The 25,039-nt window shown below is 52.3% G+C and overlaps 8 protein-coding genes across 8 annotated transcripts; 4 read left to right on the forward strand and 4 right to left on the reverse strand.

Annotated features, from left to right (window-relative positions):
• Positions 1 to 4,590: 4,590 nt before the first annotated feature.
• IDP2 (NADP-dependent isocitrate dehydrogenase) lies at positions 4,591 to 6,317 on the forward strand (the record flags this gene model as incomplete). Its single annotated transcript, XM_053191208.1, has 2 exons — positions 4,591 to 4,987; positions 5,356 to 6,317. 2 exons carry the CDS (start codon positions 4,591 to 4,593, stop codon positions 6,315 to 6,317), a joined length of 1,359 nt encoding a protein of 452 aa, XP_053051191.1.
• Positions 6,318 to 7,357: 1,040 nt separating this feature from the next.
• N0V96_005045 (uncharacterized protein) lies at positions 7,358 to 8,615 on the reverse strand (the record flags this gene model as incomplete). The annotated part of the gene is made up of 2 exons (XM_053191209.1): positions 7,358 to 8,312; positions 8,392 to 8,615. 2 exons carry the CDS (start codon positions 8,613 to 8,615, stop codon positions 7,358 to 7,360), a joined length of 1,179 nt encoding a protein of 392 aa, XP_053051192.1.
• Positions 8,616 to 9,166: 551 nt separating this feature from the next.
• Positions 9,167 to 10,228, forward strand: N0V96_005046 (uncharacterized protein; the record flags this gene model as incomplete). Its single annotated transcript, XM_053191210.1, has 1 exon — positions 9,167 to 10,228. One exon carries the CDS (start codon positions 9,167 to 9,169, stop codon positions 10,226 to 10,228), a length of 1,062 nt encoding a protein of 353 aa, XP_053051193.1.
• Positions 10,229 to 11,022: 794 nt separating this feature from the next.
• On the reverse strand, positions 11,023 to 11,604 carry N0V96_005047 (uncharacterized protein; the record flags this gene model as incomplete). The annotated part of the gene is made up of 2 exons (XM_053191211.1): positions 11,023 to 11,433; positions 11,569 to 11,604. 2 exons carry the CDS (start codon positions 11,602 to 11,604, stop codon positions 11,023 to 11,025), a joined length of 447 nt encoding a protein of 148 aa, XP_053051194.1.
• Positions 11,605 to 14,881: 3,277 nt separating this feature from the next.
• N0V96_005048 (uncharacterized protein) lies at positions 14,882 to 16,339 on the reverse strand (the record flags this gene model as incomplete). The annotated part of the gene is made up of 5 exons (XM_053191212.1): positions 14,882 to 15,071; positions 15,130 to 15,597; positions 15,658 to 15,753; positions 15,807 to 16,140; positions 16,198 to 16,339. The coding sequence occupies 5 exons, from the start codon at positions 16,337 to 16,339 to the stop codon at positions 14,882 to 14,884; spliced, it is 1,230 nt and encodes a 409-aa protein (XP_053051195.1).
• Positions 16,340 to 18,408: 2,069 nt separating this feature from the next.
• On the forward strand, positions 18,409 to 20,169 carry N0V96_005049 (uncharacterized protein; the record flags this gene model as incomplete). The annotated part of the gene is made up of 5 exons (XM_065757288.1): positions 18,409 to 18,738; positions 18,827 to 19,050; positions 19,158 to 19,464; positions 19,517 to 19,909; positions 19,984 to 20,169. The coding sequence occupies 5 exons, from the start codon at positions 18,409 to 18,411 to the stop codon at positions 20,167 to 20,169; spliced, it is 1,440 nt and encodes a 479-aa protein (XP_065614057.1).
• A 919-nt stretch (positions 20,170 to 21,088) lies between these two features.
• N0V96_005050 (uncharacterized protein) lies at positions 21,089 to 23,196 on the forward strand (the record flags this gene model as incomplete). The annotated part of the gene is made up of 2 exons (XM_053191214.2): positions 21,089 to 22,557; positions 22,611 to 23,196. 2 exons carry the CDS (start codon positions 21,089 to 21,091, stop codon positions 23,194 to 23,196), a joined length of 2,055 nt encoding a protein of 684 aa, XP_053051197.2.
• Positions 23,197 to 23,361: 165 nt separating this feature from the next.
• N0V96_005051 (uncharacterized protein) lies at positions 23,362 to 23,836 on the reverse strand (the record flags this gene model as incomplete). The annotated part of the gene is made up of 2 exons (XM_053191215.1): positions 23,362 to 23,388; positions 23,465 to 23,836. The coding sequence occupies 2 exons, from the start codon at positions 23,834 to 23,836 to the stop codon at positions 23,362 to 23,364; spliced, it is 399 nt and encodes a 132-aa protein (XP_053051198.1).
• Between the last annotated feature and the right edge of the window lie 1,203 nt (positions 23,837 to 25,039).

The raw sequence follows: 25,039 nt of genomic DNA on the forward strand, positions 1-25,039 counted from the left end.
ACTATACCTCGAGGTACATACACACACGCACATTACATAGAACCACGTAAGGTAGCGGGCATTGGATGGTGCATGGTCCTTTTCTGCCGTGGACCACCTCGGGCCTTTTTTTTTCTTTCTCATGTCTCTACTTTTTGTGTTACCCGTCAGCTCACGGGAGAATTATAATAACATTAGTTGGCATTTTTTCCGTCAGTTTGCCTCAGTATCTTAGCTAAGTGAGTGTGTGTGTGAGATGAGACAAGACTGTGAGACCAGAAAGCTCGGCAATGAGTCCGGGTTTATCTGATTTGACATCACATTAAGGCTATGCATAGGGGATACTCTCCCTTCAACTGAATTCAATGTCAATAAGAAAACCATTGACAATGCCGAATTTGACGGCCTAGGTGGCCTGGCACGGCCTGGCATGGCCTGGCCACCCTGCCGAAGCGCCTGGGAATATGTGTTTCCGTCTGCGCGCGCGTTAGGCGGGCATCACGCTCTAAACGCGCCCAGGTAGCATTTCAGGATTTGCGCGCGCGCGCGCGGGGCTTGCGGCCATGCTGTCTGCGTACGTGTACGGCGTAGTCGAAAAGAGTTGAAAAAAGACTTAGGCAGACATTAGTGTTAGTGTATAAGGAATATAGTGTTCAAGTCCAAGTCAAGGAGGAAGAGGAGCATGGGGACCATGCTGCAAGGGAAATGATTTGGGCGAATGGGTATTGAAGCGTTTATGCGGATTAGAGGCGTGGATGAGGTTGATGAGGCGGTGATGATTTTTAGAGCAAATCTGTATTACCAGTGGATATCAAGAGATCCCTTTTCTTTTTTCTTTTTGCCCTCTCTATACCCAACATGCGAGGATGCAAGTTGATATGCGGATGAGCAGGCTTAGTACAGTTACTACAGTAATACCTTGGTTGCTTTCGGTGGTACGAATGAGGTTGAAACAAGGAGGAAGAAGCGAAGCTGTGGCTTATTCTCGCGAGTTTCTCGCCACCTAATTTTTGGCCTCGGTCATTAGCCATAAGGTAATCAACGACTCCGCGACTCCGCCGATGTTTTGGTCTTGGGTAGTTAGTTTAGCGCTAATTGTGGCATGGGTTGATGGGACATTGCATGGCGGCATGGCGGATACGGGTTTCGGATCGGGGGGAAGGGGGGAGGAACTAAACGTCGTGAGGATTGCTGTGCATTAGCTTCGTGTGTTTGAATCACCCTTGACTTTCTTGATTATTTTCTCCTTTGGGTTATAGCCGGACTCTTTGGACTTGGTGAGTCATCGGCAAAGGTGCGTTATCATCATCATCGTCGTCATGATTATAATCACTGTCCGTATCACCGCTGTTTACTAGCAATAGAAAGGCAGTTTAGTGACGGGGAGAAGAAGGAAGGGCGGAACTTTTGCCAAACCCCAGATACAAAAGGGCGAGATACAAAAGGGCGAGATACAAAAGGGCGTAGGGGTTCATGGTGTCGTGACGGGCTTTTTTCTCGCGACTTAGGCATGGTGAGGTGGCGTCTGGCTGGAATTGGTATAGAGAAAAAAAAGACAAAGTCACAGAGTTGGATCGGACAACTGCAGTGAAGATCCTCCTCGTGGTTGCAGGTACATACATAGGAAGGCCCGGAAGGATGAAGGCCGACAGACGACAGGGTCGAGGGTCAAATTACGATATGTCTTTGTTGTTGAGGAGTGAGACACCTGACCGACCACCCCGATCGATTGTAACCGCAAACTCCCGCCTTTTCCTGTGTGTGTTTGTAGTGGAATGTACAAAAATGCCTGAGAAAGAGGAGGAAGAAGAAGAAGAAGAAAAAAAAGAAACGAAAGTGAGATGATGTGGAGGATCTGGAGGGGAAAAACTGGGAAGTGTGTGGCATGGAAAGCTTGGAAGTCGGAAGAGAAACCTCTTGGGATAGGGCTGAGGAGGTCCAAGAAAGTGAGACGTAGTGAGATGCGACTGAGACAAACGGCTGGGCAAAGTGTGGCAGTGACAGCGGCAGCAGACAGCGGTACCTAGCAAGATGCAAGCCCATCCTCGGTTGCTATTGCCGGGCCGCCTGCGGCCTTGTACGTTATATCCTCTCGTCCGAGACCCAAAGGGTACGAATACGGGGCTAATACCAGGTAGGTAATGACAGGTATTATCCGTAGTGCGGAATAGAGAGACGGAGAGAGAAAAAGACAACTCCGTACGCCAAGGTCTGACGAGGGCGAAGAAGAACGTCGGGGGTTTTTCAGCTGAGGCAAAGTGGCATTGTGCTTTACAAACTATCGATATCTGACAGGCATGGGAATGGAAAATAGACGCCCATGAACCCCAAAAAAGGACCATATATCGTTACATTGCAGGTTTCCATCCTTCCTGTCAGGCGGGCGGAGACATAGAGGGAAGGGGGTGCCCTTTTGCAAAGTTACACGCCTGACGACGACTGCGCAAGTTCGTGTGTGTTCATACACGAAATGAGGCCAGGGTGAATCTTGATCTCGAGTGTCGGTCGTACATGCACGAGGTCCCGCGGGTCGCGAGGGACGGAATGATACTGTGCTTGCTGAGCTGACGCTGCCAGCGGCCGATGACAGGACGCCATCTGGGACAATGCGACTGGCACGTGACTCATTGCTTCGGTAAGGAACAGAGGAGATGAGATGGGTGCCCATTGCTTATGTAACAAAAGCAGCTCCATTCCTCGGTGCTTCCTTCGGTGGTCGTTGTGATCTTATCGCGGGAGGTCGGGACTGCGGGCCTAGTGCGACCGAGATCGGAGCAAGTCCAGCTCCGCTGTATGCAGGAAAAAAGCAGTCATGGCGGGGCTCAGTTGGAAAGCAAAAGTCTTTTTTTTTGGCTCTTTTCTTTGAAGCTATCGCAGGGGAAGGTGAGGAGGCTCTGTCGTGAGCTGTTTGAAGTACTCCGTAATGGCACAACTTCCTTTGCGAATGCGATCAAGCTGCCGTGCATCCGTACCCTACTTTACTTGAGGCGTCTTGGGGGTCGCTGCGGGCAGGAGAAATTCCGCACGCGAGCCCAAAGTGACACGATGCCGAGAAAACGCCTATTTCGCCGTCCCCATACTTTGATAAGATCAAATTTACCTTCATCTCAAGTTCAGGTCCACAGCATGAACTTCCCCATCCGACAAAAAGCTAACTACAACAGAGCGCAGCAGCAAGCAAGCCGACAACAGACGAAACAATTGACTGTGCGCAAAATCATCTGGTGACCAACTTTGGGATGCTGTTTCGTCTCGATTGTCTTGGTTGCTTTCCCCGCACGAAGCTCTCTGACAACATGTGGGGTGGGTGGTGGGAGGACATGGGATTCGGGAGAGAAGGAAAGACTGGACAAATCCGCGACAAGGGGGACCTTCTGTAATTTTTTTTTTATGAGAGAGCGGCCGATTAACCCTTCCAATCACGCTGCTTTCATGCATTGCTCCCCATGCCTCTCCCAGAGCAGATGACGAATTGGCATTGGTCCGCAAACAGCAGAGACGGGCCAAGGCCCAGGAAAGGGTCACAGGCGGTATTTCTGAGACAACTATCCGTACTGTAGAAAAAACAGCAAAAGAGTTGCTGCAGAAGATTTGCGTCGGATTGCTTTTTTGTCATGCGACGGGTTGCGCGAAAAAGTTGTTCGTAGGTAGTCTTTTGCCATATTTCTTTCTTAGAGTCATGCCAGAAAAACATCGCAAAAACCTTCCATCTCTAGCTCCAAAGATCTAATAGGGACTGCAGAATGCCACAGAGCCCGCCGATATAGGATGATGAAAAGGACTCATCAGAGCCAGAATTATGAGCCCCGAGAAGCGCAAAGGCCGAAGAGAGGTCCGAGACGGAGGAAAAGGGACTGGAACCACAACCCCTTGAGGCAAGACTGGCCGGGGGCCGATGCTATCCATGCCTTTTGAGCATTCTCATTAGTCTTGCTACTTACAAGCCATTACCTTGCGACCAACGAAGAGTGACAGACTGGGAGGAGATACCCGCAAAAACAGAGCTGTTGTGGTACCTCTACCTCACACCGTCACACCCACACACCGGTCCCCGGAAGGCACACCTGTGACGATCTCGGCTCGGCTGCCATCCCGCTCTCTCCTGCTGCTGCGACTGCGTTTTTCTACTGCTCGAACTTCTTGCGCGACTTGCCCTTTTCCTGTCCTTTCCTGCTTCGACAAGGTCTCAATTGCAACCGGCCATCTTGCCTCTTTCCACTCTTCTCCCCTCAAACAATCTCTCCCCGCGGTTTTGCTGTCTATCCTTTGCAAGCAAACCTTCCATCCTTCTCCTCCTTCTCCAAAAACCAACAGGAAGCATCCTTAGCTTCGCGATCGTCAGCACCTTGTTCGTAGCTTAGCTGTCAGGCGCCTCGTCCGCTCGTACATTCTGCACTCTTGACAGCCTGCAGCAAGCCCGTCATCGTGCCGTTGCATCTGCTTCTGCCGCCGCCGCCACCACCCGAAGCTCACTACCGGATCACACGACCCGGCTCCTCCTAGTAACCGCGGCCCAAGAAGCTCCCCCGCCGCCGCCTTCCCGACCGAAAAGCCGAAAACAATCCCTCAAATCCCAATTGCTCCCGCGCGCCGCCTCACAAACCGCCCATCATGAACGCAGCCCGCTTCCTCCGCCGTCCCGCAACCTTTGCACTCCGGCCCTCCTTCATCGTTCCCCAGTCTTCCGCCTCCTTCTCCTCCTCCGCCTCCTTCAACTTTGCCCGCACAATGGCCGCCGCCGCCAAGATCAAGGTCAAGAACCCCGTCGTCGAGCTCGATGGCGACGAGATGACCCGTATCATCTGGCAGACCATCAAGGACAAGTTTATCCACCCCTACCTCGACATCGACCTTAAGTACTACGATCTCGGCCTGCCCTACCGTGACGAGACCAACGACAAGGTCACCCTCGACGCCGCCGAGGCCATCAAGAAGTACTCGGTCGGTGTCAAGTGCGCCACCATCACTCCCGATGAACAGCGTGTGGAGGAGTTCAAGCTTAAGCAGAGTAAGTAACGCGCATCGGATGTCTTTTCGCCGTCTACCTTCCCCCTTCTTCCGGTACTGTTCCTTGCCCGCTCAGGAGTCTCTCACCGGCCGTTGTACTGGTCAGATTGATCCCCCGTGCTTGTCGCATCCGTGCCGTTGGACCTGTCTCATTCTCCCGCTCCCCGCACTCCGGGGACGCAGCGCCGGCGCATTGCATATGATCCCCCCTCTGCACGTCTTCGCAATCTGCACAATTCCAGTGGCCGCATATCAAAGTTCTGCCATCAATGGCCCTCTCCTAAAGCACCCTAAAGCACCCCAAAGCAACCCTACCTAGCAGTACAAAGAACATGGACTAACTCAATGGCTCCCTTCCCCTCTCAACAGTGTGGCTCTCCCCCAACGGCACCATCCGTAACCACCTCGGCGGTACCGTCTTCCGCGAGCCCATCGTCATCCCCCGCGTTCCCCGCCTGGTGCCCGGCTGGAAGAAGCCCATCATCATCGGCCGTCATGCCTTCGGCGACCAGTACCGCGCCAAGGATGCCGTTCTCCCCGGCAACGGCACCCTTAAGATGGTCTACACCCCCGAGGGCGGCGAGCCCCAGGAGATTGAGGTCTACAAGTTCAAGAACGGCGGCGGTGTCGCTCAGACCCAGTACAACACTGACGAGTCCATCACCGGCTTCGCCCACGCTTCCTTCAAGCTCGCCCTCACCAAGAAGCTGCCCCTGTACATGAGCACTAAGAACACCATTCTCAAGAAGTACGACGGCCGCTTCAAGGACATCTTCCAGGAGCTCTACGAGACCAAGTACAAGGCCGAGTTCGAGGCCGCTGGCATCTGGTATGAGCACCGTCTCATTGACGACATGGTTGCCCAGATGGTCAAGTCCTCCGGTGGCTACATCATGGCCCTCAAGAACTACGACGGTGACGTCCAATCCGACATTGTCGCCCAGGGCTTCGGCTCCCTCGGTCTCATGACTTCGGTCCTCATCACCCCCGACGGCAAGACCTTCGAGTCCGAGGCCGCCCACGGCACCGTCACCCGCCACTACCGCGAACACCAGAAGGGTAACGAGACCTCCACCAACCCCATTGCCTCCATCTTCGCCTGGACCCGCGGTCTCATCCAGCGCGGCAAGCTCGACGAGACCCCCGAGGTCGTCGCCTTTGCTGAGTCCCTCGAGAAGGCCTGCATCGACACCGTCGACGTTGACGGCATCATGACCAAGGACTTGGCTCTCGCCTGCGGCAAGACCGCCCGCTCTGACTACGTCACCACCAACGAGTACCTCAACGCCGTCGAGCGCCGCATGAAGAACATCCTCAAGGAGAAGTTGTAAATACAAGAAAAAAACAAAGAAAGAAACGCGGACCTGCCGTTGTTCAAAACAACAAACAGCACCCTTGTAGACTCCAAGAAAACACTACATACTGTAGAGAGGGGGGGGCGAAAGCCGGCTTCCTATGGGATAGACGAACCTTCAAGACTTGAGAAAGGAAGTGGAATGATCTACGATCTACGAGGTTCCCCCTTCGCGTATGCGGAGAAGAGGGCCTTCTGTATCTAACTTACGTGCACATGCGAATGTTGTTTTCTCTCTTTTGCATATTGAAGCAGCAGAAGCATGATGGATCAATCTCTCTATATTTTCCGTTGGCTCTTTATTCTTTCTGGTTTCTGTTTCAGCTCGATATCATCTGGTTTCAGCATATTGACACAAGGCATATGGGGGGGGGGGGGTTAGTTTTGTTTGTACATAGTGAGGCGGCTACCGTTGGTAAATACCGAATGTCGAAATTCGCGGCCGACGAAATAAGAACGAGAAAGCAAGTCCCAATGAGCTCAGTCAGACTCTCTCATCTCAAGAGGCATTCAGCAGTGCATGTGAAGGGAGAAATGAAGAAAGAAAAACGGTACCATTGCTACTCCCTAATTTTGCCCGTTCCAATCTGGATCCGATCAAGAAATCCCGTTACGCCGTTTCCTTGAGCTTCAGCACCCCCAGCTCTCCGTCTCGTCCTCACTGTCTCTCTGTTGAGCCTGCCCACATCCATTGCTCCTGAGGCCGCACGCCAGATGGGCGTGGGAAAGAACAATAGGTCAAAGGCAAAATAGAAAGAAAGAAAAAAAAAAAAGAGAATCCATCGATGCATGATGTAGTGTACAAGTCTAGGAAAAGAAAAAGTATTCTGTGCAGAATTGACTCTCAGTTGCCCAGTGAGGGCAACAGCATACAGCGCCATAGAGAAGTTGAGCTTCGTGCTTCTTCATCATGATCTAAAGCGTTCCAGCTCGATTGCTAATGATATGTCCATTGGCCTCCCAAAATAAAAATCAGTCATCCGACGACCAGCTTGGCAATCTACATCGACGCAGCTTCTAGTCGTCTCTGTCGCGGGAGAGCTCGCTCTTGCGGCCTCTCTTCGACACGGTTGGGGTGCTCACGTCGGCGCTCTCGCTCTTGCGCTTCTTCTTCGTCGGCCTGCTGCTCGAGCCCCGGGGTCGGTATCCATCGTCGTCGTCTCTGCCGGCGCGCTTTCTCTTGCCCCGACCCGTGGCCGGCGTCGCAAAGCTGGGACCGTCCGAGTCAGCCTCATCCATGCTGTGGTCGTAGCTGTCCGCGTCACGGCGCAGGGCAGCTGCCCTTTCGGCCGCCGCGGCCGCCTTTTCCGCGGCTCGCTGCGCAGCTTTCTCGGCTCGTACGGCGGCGAGCGAAGCGCGCTTACCGCCTCGCGATCCGCGACCGCCCCGGGTCTCTCCCCTTGACGCGCCGCCGCCGCGTCGCCTCCGGCCATCTGTCGGAGGTGCCTCGGCTGCTTCTTCGTCTCCGGCGGGTGCGGCGTTCTCGGCATCCTGTAAGAAGGTCTTTGGCGCGTGCTTACGGAGCCAATTGTAGACACTAGTTGGGTTCTTCATCGCGATCGTCTGGGAAAGGGCGTGCGGATTGGTCTCCGGAAGAGGAGCGTTACTGCGGGCGACCGGAGCCAGCGTCGGGAGGAGATTATCAGGATCGATACGTCGGTCAACATCGTGGATGTAGTCGTCAATGTCGTCGGCCGTCAGGAACGAAGGAGGGTGAGGCTCGCCAGAGAAGGGTTCCATGTCGGCCACGACAGTGGGGTCCTGCTCCTTGGCTTGGGAGTAGGTGTAATGCGGCACTTCCTTGAGGAGTGTGTCCAATGACTTGGTAGGTTCATCGGGCTTCTTTTCAGACTTGTCGACATCAAGAGGTGGGAATGATGCATCTTCGGGCGGGTCTTGTGAGATATCGAAGCGCTTGTCAAAGGGCAGCTGAGCCGAGGAGTTCATGTCGAGCAGCAGATCGAGTATGCGACTGTGGCCGAGGATTAGCAAGGACCCGGCGATAACCTACGCGAAACGAGGTTGCAGATTGATTCGAAGAAAAGACTTACTCATTCTCGATGGCGATACGCTTCGCAGTGGCAAGCGCTAAGGACTCTTGACGATGCAATTCCTCGCAATCGTGCATCTTCTGATCAAAAGTGATGCGCATCTTGCGATACTTCTTCTTCCATGACTTGTACGTCGCCTTTCCCTCTCCATTTTCCTCATCCTCGGTCTCTTGACCTTCGGCCTTAACGTCGCGGGTCGCGACGGTGCCGTTGGCGTCGCTCATCGCGGATGGCATGGGCGCGGGCGACACGGGAGAGTTTTCGTTAGTCGTGAAGGGCAGCAATTAATCGTAATTCTGAGGTTTGTATCGATCGATTGAAGGAAGGGGGTTTTTGGCGGTAGAGGGCGGATGGCAGATGACTTCTACCATTGGCAATGGGACAGATTTGGGGTTTGTATTGATGACATTTACGGCTGACTGTTGCTTGAGTATGGAGTTTCCACGGGCGCGCGGATGCAGGGCGACGACGAGGCTGCGATGCACGTTCCTGGCCACTTCTCTCCAGTGAGAGCTTGGGAAAAGCGTCAAGAATAGAGCCACGCGGGGAGTTCGGATAAGCGACCTCCCAAGGTGAGAGGGTGTGGGGTGTGCGTGTCAAAGCGGGGTGTGACTATCACATCTCAAACTCTCCAATTCTTCCTTCACCACTGAGAGAGAGACTTGTTGAAAATCATTGAACTGCAGTTCCCACAAACGCTTTTTTTATTCTTAAACTTCGTCATTATTCGTTCCCGTTCATCGATTGTATGTTCCGCTTCTTCAAACCTCTACGAATGGCCGAAAACGCAGCAAAGAGACTCAAGATGTCACCCGTCACCATTGGCACCCACAATGGCCACTTCCACGCCGATGAGGCCCTCGCCGTGCACATGTTGCGCAAGCTGCCCACCTACCACGACTCCCAGCTGATTCGCACCCGCGATCCCAAGCTCCTCGAAACCTGCCACACCGTCGTCGATGTCGGCGGCGAGTACGACGACGGCAAGAAGCGCTACGACCACCACCAGCGCGGCTTCGCCACCACCTTCCCCGGCAAGAACACCAAGCTCTCCAGCGCTGGTCTCGTCTTTATGCACTTTGGCAAGGCCATCATCGCCCAGAAGCTCAGCGAGGGCGCCGAGAACCCCGTTGCCGAGGACAGCGCCGAAGTCGAGCTGCTGTGGAACAAGCTGTACGAGAGCTTCGTCGAGGCCCTGGACGCCCACGACAACGGCATCTCCGTCTACGACCCCAAGGCTGTCGCTGCCGCCGGTCTCGAGAAGCGCTTCAGCGAGGGCGCCTTCACCCTCGGCTCCGTCGTCGGCCGCCTGAACCCCAACTGGAACGATCCGGTCCCCTCTGACCCCGTCGAGGCCCAGAAGCTCGAGGACGAGCGTTTCATCAAGGCCAGCCGCCGCATCGGCGAGGAGTTTGACGCCGACCTGGACTACTACACCAAGGCCTGGCTGCCCGCCCGCGCCGTCGTGCAGGCCGCCTTCGAGAAGCGTACCCAGTACGACCCCCAGGGCCGCGTGCTCGTCCTCGAGGGCCAGAGCGCACCCTGGAAGGACCACCTCTACTCCCTCGAGGGAGGCAACCCCTCGGTGGTGTACGTCCTGTACCCTGAGAAGCCGACTCCCGATGCCAAGTGGCGTGTGCAGGCGGTGCCTGTCACCAAGGACTCTTTCGAGAGCCGCAAGCCCTTGCCTGAGGCGTGGCGCGGATTCAGAGATGCGGAATTGGACGGCATCTCTGGCATCCCCGGCTGCGTCTTTGTCCACGCTGCGGGCTTCATTGGAGGAAACAAGACTTTTGAGGGCGCCAAGGATATGGCGATCAAGGGTCTGGATCTGTGAAAAAGGGCACATATAGGGATTGTCCACTGCGAGGGAGGTTACCGGGATACGGAACGGCGTATGGCATCAAAAGAAGTGTCTTATTGCTCATCAATAGATTGGGTTCCCGCAACATCATCATTTTGATATCGAAAGCTGTGGGCATTTTTGTGACTTGCTCGGATCGAGCTAATTAACAACTCTAAGCTGTGCAGCAGGCAGAGAGCCTCCATAGGACTATAGACGAGAGCTGGGTAGTCGGCAGAGGAGCACGTGAGCACCCACGAGAATGAACAAGGTGGTCACTCGTAAGGATCGTATCTGTGCACTCGACCTCCTCTGCGGAGTGGAGGGTTTGAGAAAGGACGCAAATGCTGCCATATACGCATGCAGTTAAGACGAAGGGGGTCTCGATTTAGGTGCCGCCATATGCCTGTCGTTCTTCTTTCATCCTCCTCCTTCCGTCCTTAAAAAAAAACCATGTACGGAAAAGCTTCAGTCTTCGCAATAGTGCCGTACATCGCGGACAGGATATCCAGTAGCGCGACCTTGAGAGCGTCGTAATCCGCAAGTCCTTCCACAGCATACAAACTCAGAGACAATCGTCTCAGCCCATTCAACAACCATTTGTACTTGGTTCCCAACCCCATTCTAACGCCTAGGAGACCCGTGAAAACAACAACACAGCATCATAACATCGTAGTAGAAATTCGGCCCCGTGAAACAACCCAATTTGCCGCCGTGTAGTGTCAACAACACCCTAACGAAACTTGGGACAAGGGAGAGGATAGAGACGAAAAGGTCCTGCAGGGCCCTCATCTCCGGATGGGGATAGCCTCGGTCTTTGCGGCTCCGTCGACTGGAGAGGTGTTTTCCTGGTCCTTAAGCTCGGCCTCCTCAGCGCTGGTCTCTCTGTTGAGGAAGCTCGCCTCCTTAACAGGGCTGCCGGCGTGGGCACCGGCGGCGATGCTACCGTGGTGCTTGTTGCCGTTAAGGGAGGACGAGGAGTTGTTGACGGGGCTCGAGAGATGGGGGATGTTCTCGGGAACAGGGTGCTGGGATCCGACAGCGCCAGTATCGACGCTGTCACCCTTGCCCGCCTTGGACATGGCGTAGTCGCCAGAATCGAAGTACTTGCGGTCCTTCAAGTGCTTGGCGAAATGGTCGGAGCGAGAGGGGAGTTTGCCGTAAAGGCGGAAGAGACGCTGTTCCTCAGGGGAAAGGGACTGCAAAGGGAGGAGTCAGTAACAGATTCGTCAAATAAGGCAGTAAGAATTGGTTGGTCATGCAAGCCGTGATGCCATCGCGGGCTTCGTTCTCAAGGTGGGGCATTGGGTATCGAGTGGCTGGATTGAACGTACCGAGACGTCGACCTTGTTCTTCTGAAGAGGGTTCATCTTGTTGGGTGGTTCCGCGCTTGTTGAAGGGAATTTTGTTCTTCTCAATAGAGATACGCGATGTGAACAAGACGAAAGAAAAAAAGATCGGTGGAAGAAAGAAGTCGGGGAGGAGGTCGGTTGGAGGTGAGGTAGACAGACGGAAGTGGGATGCAGGTGCGACTTGTGACGGGAGTTGGAGGTGCAGGTGGGTTGTAAGGCGGCGGGTGCGGTTTTCTGCGGGGCCCCTTTCTTTTTTTGGGGAGAGGGGGCACCTGGGAGCTTGACAGTGAAGTCAGGCCGGCCCAATGCCAGAGCGAGCCGGCTGGAGTGAAGTACGTACTCTGTACCTTAGGGAGTACCTTTACTGCTCTACCTAACTTACCTATCGGGGTTGCGCTTAGAACAGCAGTGTGACTCTTCTTCTACAACTATCGTAAAGGTACCTTGCTAATATGTAATTCAAACCTCGCAAGGTGAATATGGACGCCACGGTAAGGCATCTCGAGCGACAGTACACAAATGGTCAGAGGCGCGGGAAGTTGGAACGGGTGACTGCACAAAAAGAAGGAAAGAAATAAAATTGACAGGTCAGGCAGGGTAGGGCAATTGGGTTCGAGGATGTGGTGGATTAGGACCACTGCCATCAACTTGTCTACAGACTACGGATACCTTACCTAACCATGCGAGCTGGAAAGTTTTTGGTTTCATCTGGTTTCCGTGCACCGGAAGGAAGCGCAAAGCATAAGGAAGACTAGCGGGAAATAGGCAGAGGGAGAATGATAAAAAGAAGGGTTCAGGTCGAGGACAAGATCCAGATTCTGTTCTATGGGAAGGGGGGAAAGTGCCCATTCACAGAGGCTGCATGAATGTTTACAGTCTGTGTTATTGCTGGGCTACCCATTCCTATTCCCCGCTAATAGACAATATGCCATGTAATTAACCTCGTTCTGCAGCGCAATGCCTTGTTGTGCCAGCCCATCTGGCTCCATTAGGCCCAACTCTGGCCGGGTCGCGATGACACACAAATAACGGGGCGGCGACGTCTTCTCATGGAACAGCCGCGACATGGAGAGGTCCCTATTTGCCCAGAGAGGTGCCTGCTAGGGGCTGCTTCCGCGACGAGACATGGTTCACCTTGCAACTTACTTGACATGTTGCTGGTTGTCCCCCAAGAACACTCGTGGGACTCGCGAGTGAGTTCGAGCCTCGTAGACTCAGGTTTGTCACCATCGTCTCCCTATCTATCTCAAGTCCCAACCCTTCACGTAAATCTTTCTACCTCTGGCCAAGATATGTTTGGCAAAAGTAGCAACAGCCCAATCCCTCGTTTGTCACTGACTTGCCGACCAATGCAGCATCCCGGCAGCAGCAACGCGTCTCCACCGCGGGCTGCGTAACCGTTGCCGATGACACAGCGTGCCGTCCTACCGGAAACCCTCCAGCTGTTCACTTGACCTCTCGGCCCCAACCCCATACGGAAGGGATGAGCTGTTTCTCTACGACCTTCAGGCTTCTTCTTTCCCTCGAGCCATGTCGGTCGTGTTCAAGCACTGCCACACAGAATGCGACGCAATTCTCGGACCAGAGATCGCCTAGTCCTCCTAGGTCTCCCCAGAGGCAGACGAAATCCAAGAAGAACAAGTTGATGGCCCTGGTCGGTTCCCTGGCGATCCTTCAGGGTCTCAATGGGTGGGCACAGTCATCAGATCGACCTGTATCAATGCTCCGTCGTCTTTCGTTGGCTTCCATTTCTATATGCCGTCCGTGGTACCTGCGGCCGACCCGCGGGTCGCATATCCGGTCGACACTATCAAAAGAACCGGATCCAAACTCCCAGACCTTTTGCCCGTCATGGCGACCTCTAGAGCCTTCATCTCGATGCCTTATCAGCCTTTTGACTGGCAAGCGGTAATCCCAGGTGCGACACCTGGCCAATCAGTGCTAATGGAGGGGATGATCCCCCGGGTCTGATATAGCACTGAGAAGGCATCGGAGTGACGTAAAGCTGCCATCCCTGACATACCGGTCAGGGAGAATCGACAACGACATCAGAGCTCGTCCTCGTTCAACAGTCACGCACACACAGTCCGTCATCCAGAGAGATCGCTGCTGAGTGCTGTCTGGGAACCACTGTCTCGAGTGTTTCTAGTTCTGTCTCCCCGCATTCCGCCCCCAATGTGGTCTCAACTCTGGGCCAAGTCGTGATTGCTTCGGAACAACTGCCGTCTACCTGCTAAACCAGACCGAACGAGGGGTGGCTTGGCCGATCGTCCCAGCGTTTCTTGTTCCCTTCACACCACCATGTGGTATGCCCCCAAAAATCGAAAGTGGCCGTTCCATTTCCGCCGCCGCTTCGCCGAGGCAGCTCATGATACGACGGAACGACCCAAGGAAGGTTCGCTGTGATGGCGGACGGCCAAAAGCTCGTGAGCGGTCAATGGGATGATGCTTTTCTGTAACCCTCTCCTGTCACCAATGGCTTCATTCACCACCGCATAATCTATCCCCAATCATACGATTCCGCGTGATTGGAGTGTTCTAGGCTACTCGCATGGGTTGAGTTGACAGCCCATCAACCTTTACCACCCCTCATTGCCCGCACCACATAAGTAATCGCAACATGGCACGGCTTGACCAGAGGACTGCTGGGCTAGTTCGCTGATAGAGTTTCCGGCTCTGGTCCGCCGGGGTTTGCCTGCATAACGCGTGCTGCCATCCTACCGAATTTTCCGTTCCCGTCTCCCGTCTAACTCTCAATTGGGGAAAAGATGGAGTTGGAGATGCTTTCGGACTTTTGGCATCGAGGCGCTTATTTCCCTTGTATCTCCTCTCTCGTTCCCCGCTTATCAGGCTTTCGTTGCTCTGCAGGTTCAATTGCGAAACATGAGTCGCTGGATGCCATCGTGACCTCGTGATGGTTGCCCACCCACCTGCACCCTTGGGTAGCTCTGTGAGCAATTGAGTTTCCATGATCAGGTAATGACTTGTGGGAACTAATAATTACAACAAAACTAAGTAATAGGTCTTAAGAGGTAGAAGTGTTCCAACACTAGCTTCGTCGTCAATGAGAATTATAACCAATAATAATATTCACACCACATCTCTTTAGCATAGCATATCTCTCATCGTCTTTGCGGTTTTCTTCAATTGGCCTCATCTCTCTTCGTCCATACATCATCTACCTTGTACTTATCGAGCCACGAATGTAGACAAATTAAGTAGAGTGTATGAGAAAGCAGACCAATGTTACACCAATATCGTAGCCAACACCCTTCTCATACAGATACCACGCTGTTCAAATGAGGATTTGCTTCTCCTGCTTCAGGTTCTTGACGAACTCCAGCGGCACTTTGAGAGTCTGCGCGACTACTTCGGGCGGCGTGAGTGCGAGCCACTGGGTTAAAGAAATGTCCACGACTCTGTCAGACTTGTACAGCTCAATCCATACCAAGTCTTCCGTGTCAGAGGTGTTCTCGATATAGTGTCTATACAGCGAATTAGTAACGACATACTTCACTCCCTCAAGACTAATGATATGCTCACCCGCTATTATCTGGAAAAGCTGCCGTATCTCCCGCCTCCAAATCAAAGGTTCTCGACGCTGCACTTCCGATGAACACAGTCGCCTTGCCCTTACCCTTGTGGAAATAGAGCCATTCCTCTGCGTTGGGGTGCCAGTGGAGCTCCCTCAACCCGCCAGGCTTCAGGGTGACAAACGTGGCAGCAATGGTCTTGGCAATGGGGAAGTTGGTCGAGTCAATCTTCCTGAACTCGCCGCCATTGCCGGGAACCTTCTCGGGGGGGTGCTCGAAAGTGCGGTAGACGAAGGAACTGTTGCCGGATAGGTACTGCCCCGGGGGAACTGTCACGTTCGTGGTTGCCACCGTTCCGTTCAGGATGTACGGGTTCGTGGCGGGCAGCTTGTCAAAGACGGAAGCATTGACGCCAAAGTTCCTGGCCAAGATGTCTCTTGGAGTGTGAGCTAGCCAGTCGACAATGTTGAAGGTGGTTCTTTTAATGTCAGTTGACTCGTTCCTTACATGAGTGTCAAGTAGAAGAGGAAGTACGAACCCAATCTTATCAAAATCGGCTTCGTCAAAGGCCAAGAGAAACTCGGACTCTTCAGCAACTCCTTGGACATAGTGAGCGGCACCCTTGGGGAAATACCTAGAACTAAGGTTAGCATGCGGTGGCCTTCAACTACTCAATTTAAGTCTTACCAAATATCTCCATAGTTGAGTTGTTCGACTTGGCTTTTTCCGTCTTCGCCGACAGCTCCAATGATGATGGAGCCAGAATAAACAAATCCCCACTCTGCAACCTTATGCCAATGCAGCTCTCTTACTGCTCCACGCTTGATATGCTGCTGAGCCGCTGCAATATCGTGACTTTGAGGCAAGTCCTGAATGACCTGCTCGCGGACCCAGCCTCCGTTGAAGATACGGGTCTTGGAATCAGAGAACCTCCATTTCAGGTTCGGGACCACGCCGCTGTCAGTAGACTGCCGGCCGAGGTTGTCTGGGTTCTCTCTGTCGATTGCATTGTTGGTGCCGCCTGTATCATTTCGTCAGTTGAATCTTGACTTGGGAAAGTTGGCAGTGTGTTTCTCACCTAGGATCGGGGCCCCTTTGCCGTTGGCGTCGATGGGCTGTCCGATATTGAACTGGGCGTCTCTCTTCGCCACTTGAGGCGAGGCACTCGCAACGGCGACGAGGCCAATGAGTCCTGCCACGGAGTTCTGAAGTAGTCTCATTCTATCAGGTAATGAAGAACCGACTTGCGATGGAGGTACAGAGTGTGGGAGATGAAACGAAACAGCGTAGGGAGGACAATCTGTAAAGTATATTTTATAAGTGCGTCTAACCTTCAGAATACCGCCTCCAGGTTCGCAAAACAATACCTCATTTCCTCCGACGCGATGGCGGAATTTTCATTACTATCACGTTCAACGCATCGAGTAATCATGGCGTTGAGGTTGCAGCTGCAGAAGTAACGGTTCGCGATGACGACATTGACCATTCAGCGGTATCGTTGCTTTCCGGTCGACACTATTGACTTTCCCAATTCGAGTCTCACCGGCATCTTCCCCTAGAAATCAAGGGTGCATATGTGTGTTCGATGGGTGTTGGTGTGATATTGGCTAAAGGATCGACCGCAATTGTCTTTGAGTCGGGTATGCCGCTAGATTAGACCCCGGCCATTCGACATATGTCCGAAAATAACGACATCGTGGGAAAGCGTGGGGGAAATGATGCTTAGGCGCTGATCCCCATCGACGGCATCTAGCTAGCCTGACTGAAGCTTACTTTGACGCGGCGTACTACGGTAATTCACTTTTAACCTTGTCTTATTGCAGATATTGGCTTGGATGTCACCCGCATATTTGTGGTAATCTTCTTCCTCACAGGCCCAAGTTCTGCGTTTTAAGGCCGGAGCAAAGTCGTGATATGGATTCAAATAGAGTTAAATCATCCGATAAATCACCTGGAATGTCAAGGTCTTACATTTCACATAGCAAAAATATGACAGAAAGATACAGTCTTCAACGCGTTTCTCTCCTTGACCGCATGCTTGGGAGACCAGGCGTTTTTGATAATTCAAGCAAAAAACAGAAATGGTATGGCAGAGAAAGTGTTGACAAGAAATCTCAGGTCATATCTTCTTCTGACATAGTGAGTTTTGGTAATTCCAATAAGGTTACTATCTTCTGAACGTTGAGCCCAGCAGTATGTAAATGCCTTCAGGATGGCTGTTCAACCCGAACCGTATATTAGTCAAGCACGAACACGCTATTCGATCGTAGCTCTACCAAACTTTCCAAGATCGCCATCATCCTTTCTGATCCGTCTTCTTTTGAATCTTTCCTACCACGCTAGAGAAGTTAAAGTTTGATATGCTCGACGCGGCGGCAGGTCCAGAGACGCCCGTTGCATACCTCAACGTCCCTTGCCGTTCAGCCTAACTGAGATCTTATGCGGAGATGAAATTATCCGTTTTGAATACTTACATGAACTTACATGAACTTAAATGAACTTACATGAACTTAAATGAACTTACATGAACTGGAAATTCTATTCGTTACATATGATGCCATTCGAGACTATCGATGTATGTCTGAGTTTGGTACATCTTGCCCCTGTCAATCCAACAAACAAAACACCTACACCGTCCAGTTGAGAGATGATCTGCAGTTCTTCATCTCACATGGCTATTCGCGTGGTCGCCGTCAGTGTCGATCAACTTCTTGACATTCGTTAAGCTTACTTCTGCCTCCAATGCCGAAGCGCTGGGCCACACTAGCGTTGCTTGACACAAAGTCAAGACATCGTCAAGAAGTGTACTCTACACGTCGAGCTCACCGGGCATCCAAGTTTCCGTGCTCCAAACGATCACGACATTTCAATCTTCCCTCTTGAGGAAAAAGATGTGGCCACGAAGAGCTAAAGGTTAAGGATCTCTGGATTGTGATAGGCAATGTGTGAGTCCCGCCTTCTTGGCAAAGACATATTCAGGCATTTCTTCAACGCTGCATGACTCTGAGAAAGGTCTGTGAGGTGCATCTTGATTATCGTTCTGGTTCACGACATACTCTCCTTCGACAATAGCGTAGATGATGAGGTTTATTGGCTTCATGATGTGATTTTCTAGTGAGGTCACTTCCAGAGGAGAGAATCGATGGGCTGTCAGACGGCCCGTATTGCAGCTTACGATGGAGTATAAGAAGAATAGAGAAGTGCCCGTGTTCTAGTGTTGGCAACATCCTCCAACAATCAGGCTTCTTGGGGTTCACCAAATCATCACCAGCAGCTCAATTATCTCAAGATGCTTTCTAAGATCTCTTTGGCAGCTCTCACGGGCTTCCTGCTTTCTCCCGCGGCAGCAGGGCCAGTCAATGGCAATGACCACTTTCCTGCCAGCAAGAGAAGTCCTCTGGGAATCAGTCTACCCCCTCTAATTCCTTCCATTCCGGGAGTCACCGAGCCTCTGGCCTCCAACGCTCCTCCTCTACCCATTCTTCAGATTCCAACCCCTCCTCTCGAGAGTCCTCCGTTCACCGGCGCCAACATTAAGCCGAAGAAGATTGGTTACTTCTGGACAGGAGCTGGTGACAACATCCACAAGGACTTCCTGGTCACTGCCAGTTTGGATGATGTGAGTAACCTCTTTGTCTCAGCTTTAAGAACCAGCGTGTTGAGCAATACTTACAACCTCCTTCGCCTGTTAGGACACTTTCGGTCAGATCATTGCTCTCACCGATGTGCCCACGAGCGGAAACTCTCCTCATCATCTGGGCAGCTCTCTCGATGGGAAGACACTTATTGGAGGCGGTTTACTGTCTCTGCTTAAGACTCAGGACACGGCCTTCTACTTTGATGTCTCTAACCCCTATGCTCCCAAGTTCAAGAAGTCTAACCGAGCTCTGCTGAGTTCTATTGTTGACGAGATCCGCGCCAAGCCAGAGGGGTAAGTCACCACCGCTTCATGTCATCACTTTCGCCCTCGCTGTTATTCCTGCCATTTTCGAACAGTTCCAGGGAAGATGACAAGTACTGATCTTCTCCCGTGACTAGCGGTTTCTTCATCACGTACATGGGTAGTGCTGTTGGCACCTCTCCCGGCCGCCTGGTCGAGACGAACGCGGAGGGCGATATCATCCACGAATGGCCAGAGGATGTCGCTGGAACACTCAATATCCTCGGCGAGCAATTCAGTCCCCATGGACTGGCTGTGGATTTCAACAAGGGAATCATCTTGACTTCGGACTTCGTCGTGCCTATTACAATCCTCAAGCCGACGTTGGGAATCCAGAAAGCAAGCACCCTTCGCCTGTGGAACTTGTCCGACAGAACAATCATCTCGACCATTACGATACCTGCCGTAAGTGCTCTCTCAACTTCAGTGTGATCTACAGAGATCTGATGGTTTCTAGGGCTTGGGCATTCAGGATGTCAAGTTCATTCCGGGCAACCCCGAGAGCGCTGCTATTGCCACCGCTGTTGGCCCAGGCCAAGTCTGGATCATCTACCCGTTCCGCCGCGATTCGTCTGGGAAGCAAGGTGTTGCCGAGCTGCTCTTCGACCTGGGCTCCAAAGCCAAGGACTCGTTGGCTATCTACTCGGACATTACCGATGACGGCAAATTCGCATACTTCACCATCACTCTGGGCAACCACGTTGCAGCGCTCGACATCTCCGACCTGAACAACGTTAAGAGACTAGATGACCCCGACGAGACGCAGCCAATCATCGGGCCTCACTACGTCAAGATCAGCCCGGATAAGAAGAACCTGCTTGTCACTGGATACTTTGTGCAGGGTGGTGATGTGAGTCACGGGTTACTCGTTCATGTTTGACATCCTTGTACGTAGGTGGTTTACTGACATGTTATTCGTGATAGATTTCCATTGTCAACACACCTGGAGATTACAAGGGTCATTGGCTCGACATTCTCCCCGACGGAAGCCTCAGCTTCAACCGATCAATCGACTTTGAGAGCATCTTCACCCGCGACCGTGGCGGTGCTCGACCTCACTCATCGGTCATCTTCGATTTGACTGACCCCAAGAACCCCAAGTATTACTAGGGTTCCTGCTTGCTAGAGCCCCGGCTCTTGTTGAGCTGCTCATCTGATGCTCTATCAGACCTGACTTATGAGGATTTGGAGGAGGAACAAACCCTACGGAAACAACGACGCCTTTCTTTTCACTTGGAATATAGTATCCTACTGTATCTTGTTGATGTTTATTTTAATTTGTTACGCTTGTGACTTCCTTCGGACTTTACCTATGAAGCTACATCTTGCGCGTCGCTTAGTAATTGTTATTTTTTCATGACTGTAGCATGTTGGCTCTCTCATAACCACGACTTCTTATGTGACCGTGTTTGAAGGTGATGAATCTTCAAAAGTTGGACCTTACATTTCAAATGCTTGTGAGAAGTAATTAAGAATGAACTTCAACTCAATACGGAGCTGGTCATCAGGGTAAGCGTTGGTGGTCGTGATTCGTGCACTAACAATTTCGTGCTGCGTGCGTCATTCGTCCGCCCCTCCCTTACAGAGGTCCGGCCGGACGTTCCGTGTCGCAACTGCCTGGCGGCGCACTGCTCTCGAAGGCTTGACGCTAACACCTTATTTTGTCCCGTGATCCATTCTCATCTTCATATTCTACATTTCACTTCATTCATGTCTTTTTGATACCCCATTTCTTCCAGGCTCAGACAATATGCCTGTAGAACGGAGCGCCGAGAAGAGACCCGCTTTGCCGGCGGCGTCTCCAACAAGTTCCCCACCGAGCTCCCGGAGAGCTCTAGTTTGCGTAGTCGGCTTCATTTTGTCATTTCTGGTTGTTTACGGACTTTATACCCCATGGGATAGCTTCATTGATACGGGCAGATGGTTTCCCGGGACATTTCATGAATCCGATATCGATGCAGACAATGACTTGTATCTCGTCGGTGTTGGTCGAGCCGACATTACCGGCCCGGTTGTGGAAATCAACATGATGGGCTACGCAGACCCCAAACAGCTTGGCACTGGCCTTCGACAGAGACTGTATGCCCGAGCTTTCATTGTAGGAAGCACCAAACGACGCAACGATAGGTTCATCTATCTCGTACTGGACACACAGTCGGGAGACACAGCTGTTCGTTATGGTGTGCTTCACGGGCTTGCCGAGCTAGGCTTCGACTACTCCATGTATGGTCACCACAACTTGGCGCTGACCGGGACACACTCGCACTCTGGCCCGGGTGCATGGCTCAACTATCTCCTACCGCAAATCACGAGCAAAGGCTTCGATCAGCAAAGCTACAGGGCCATCGTTGACGGTACCTTATTGGCCATTCGTCGCGCACATGAGAGCCTAGAGCCGGGGCATCTCAGTATTGGCTCAACAAAGGTCACCGGAGCAAACATCAATCGCAGCCTGTACTCGTACATGGCGAACCCGGAAGAAGAACGCGCCAAGTACAACATCAGCGCTGACAATGACGGGTCTGTCGAGAAAGACTTGACATTACTCAAGTTCCAAAGAGCGTCAGACGGGAAGAGTATTGGTGCCTTGACTTGGTTTCCCACACACGGCACATCCATGCTAGGCAATAACACTCTCATTTCGGGAGACAACAAGGGAGTGGCAGCATGGCTATTTGAGAAAAGTATGCGAAAGTCGTCTGATGCGACCAAGGGATTCGTCGCTGGGTTCTCCCAGGCCAATGTAGGCGATGTGAGTCCAAATGTGCTAGGCGCTTTCTGCGAGGACACCGGCGAGCCTTGCGACTTCAAGACAAGCACTTGCAGTGACGGGAAGAGCCAAAAGTGTCACGCCAGAGGCCCATTTTTCCGTGAGAAGGATGAAGGTGCCTCGTCCTGCTTTGAGATTGGCAAGAGGCAGTACACAGCTGCCAAGGGGCTATTCGACGACATGGGATCCAAGTCCCAGCGAGTTCGTGGCTCATGGGTAAAATCTTTTCATGCCTTCCACAACATGTCAGAATTTCACTTCGAGCTCCCTAACGGAACAGAAGTGAGAACCTGCCCTGCGGCGTTGGGCTACTCATTCGCAGCGGGAACGTCTGATGGTCCTGGGGCGTTCGACTTCACCCAGCACGACTCGAATTCGACTAATACGAACCCTCTATGGAAGGTTGTTGGTGGCTTATTGAAGGCACCAACAGATGATCAAGTCGCCTGCCATTCTCCTAAACCCATTCTACTTGATGTTGGAGAAGTGTTCAACCCATATCAATGGACACCCAACATTGTAGATATTCAGACATTCAGAGTCGGCCAGCTGATTATCATCGTCAGCCCGGGCGAGGCTTCGACTATGGCGGGAAGGCGATGGAAAGATGCAGTCAAACACCAGGCCGAGTCCTTGTTTGCTGAAGAAACTGATGTGAAGCCGGTCGTGGTGATTGGAGGACCAGCAAACAGTTACACTCATTACATTACAACACCACAGGAATACGGGTAAGCCCACAGCTATAGCACTCTATGAATCTCGGCACTGATTGTTTTGATAGAATACAAAGATACGAAGGAGCTTCAACTCTGTATGGTCCTTACACGTTGGATGCGTACATTAACCGAACGCTTAATTATCTCCCGACCTTGGGAGCTTCGTTCGCCAAGGGCCCTCCTGCTCACGCCGGAGGACCCTATCCTCCAGACAACACCAACCGCTCCCTGAGCTTCATCACTGGCGTAGTGCGAGATGGCACGCCCGTCTTCCGCAGCTTCGGCGACGTCAAGACTGACGTTAAGGACAAGTACGCCATTGGCGACGTCGTGAGAGCTACGTTCGTCGGTGCCAACCCGCGAAATAACTTGCGCCTGGAACAAACGTACGCAGCTGTTGAGAGATTGACCATTGACAAAGGGGTCATCAAGAGATGGGACACAGTGCGGACCGATTACGATTGGAACCTGATCTTCCACTGGAAGCGGACGAGCGACATACTCGCCACGAGCGAGGTTGAAATTGTATGGGAGACGGAGGGTGATGCGAAGCCGGGGACGTATCGCTTCCGCTACTATGGAGATTCCAAATCGCTGGGCGGAAAGATTACGAGTTTTGAAGGAGTCAGCGGGCAGTTCAAGTTGCACTGAGGTCTGGTTACGGGGAGGTTTGTTCCAGAATCGGGAATCATGGAGGAGTAATCATGCGATCTATGGCTCTATATGATTCCTTGTAGATTAACAGCAGCACTATGCAGAGCACACAACAGGGCTCAGCTTTCAAGAATGTTTTAAGTCTTTTCGACGCTCCGATATTTATTGAATACGACCTAGATCCTTGGACTAGTCGGTACATCGGCATCAGTAGTCATTCACTGCAAGCATTTCAAAAGGTTGATTCAAGGGATCAAAAACATACCTCATACCCAACCGGGCACCGCGTAACACACCTCCAGAAACCGTCACCGTATCCCTGGCACTTATACTCGCCATCATTGTTATTCGTCGTGACGGGCTTGCTGCACGGCGGGAGGTCCATCCTACCCTGGGCGTTGCCCTTCCACCTGGCGCAGCCCATGCAGGAGCCGTACTTCTTGCCGGGGGCGGTGCACGACCGGGCGCAGCGGCTGCTGCAGCCGGACACGTCCTCGACCTGGTAGTCCGCAAAGAGCCAGGCGTAGTCGCCGGGGGCGAGGTTGCGGTTCGAGGAGAAGCCTGGGGAGCAGGCTTGGGCGAGGGTGGCGCTTGCGCTGAGGAGGGATAGGGTGATGGTGGTTATTGTGAGACGCATTTTTGGTTTTTGGGTTATATCTGGGGAGAATGCTGCTTGTTGGTCTTTGGGATATCGAGCGAACAGACGACTCTATGCGAGAGTTCTCACAAGAAGAGTATATGTATAGGTAATAGAGAGTGAACGAGCAGAAGCGTCAGGCCATGTGGAAGTAAGAGTAGAAACCGACGGTCATTAGTACGAACACCCATTGGCTGCCATTTATACGATGTTCCGCTGATATTGTACGGAGTAGTCCAGGGCATGGTCATGTCCGGCGAATATGTCCGGCGAACATCTGCCTTGAAAGGCTAGACCGGATGTACACGGGAATTAGGAAGGATAGTGAGCAGAAAAAGCTTATACCGATGTCCTATACCATGACCTTGAGACTCGAGGGCATCGTGATATAGTAAGTCCAACGGACTGCTCCGGTTCCTTTTTATAGACGTCCTCTTTAATTAACGATCCACGCGCCAGGAGGGAAGTTCTAAAGCTTAGTATACAGCTCTCGTGTAAGACTGACTCTTTCAGACAGTTGGGGTGTTGTAAACTCGAAGTTCAAGGTGGACATTATTAATTATACTCTGATTAGTTCCCGCGCCCGGCACACTTTTGGAGCCAAGTAAAGACGAGTAGACTTAGGATTCTGTCGGTCTTGCTTTCCCTAGACGAGCCCAATCAATTTGAATGTGACTAGATAAGTTGACTATGTGCCGCTGCCGGCCATGTCTGACCTGTTGCCATCGCGACTAAGATACGGCACAAGCATCCATAATTTGCGCGGCAAGGAAGAAGGACAAAAGTCGAGCCTGGAAAAGACTGGAAAGTCTGGCAATCCCCCGACACGGATGTTCGCTCTTAACCAGAGGGTCCATATACTCGTTCGCTGCTGTGCTTCTTCGGGTACTTGGTAGTTGTGCACCTGTCAGTATGAGCAGCTATTGAAGCCAAATAGACAGACGGCTTCTCATTGCATTTACTATTGCATAGATAGCCATAGCTGTTTGTGTCGAGTGATAACTTCCTAAGGCCCGATTCTCTTCAATTGGATCGTTTGTGCCAGTAATGAGGCCGAATGGAGCGATCGGGTCTGAGGCAATGGTCGAAGTGAAAAGTGTACAAGAATCAATCGTGAGGTTCCCACTGAGAAATGCTTCTTCTCGAATCTTTGTGACATCAATAAGAACCCCTGGTCCCGCGCCGGGCGCTGCCGAGACAAGC

The sequence above is a fragment of the Colletotrichum fioriniae genome (genome assembly GCF_027942845.1).
Source record: "Colletotrichum fioriniae strain IMI 355084 chromosome Unknown scaffold_5, whole genome shotgun sequence".
Lineage (NCBI taxonomy): Eukaryota > Fungi > Ascomycota > Sordariomycetes > Glomerellales > Glomerellaceae > Colletotrichum > Colletotrichum fioriniae.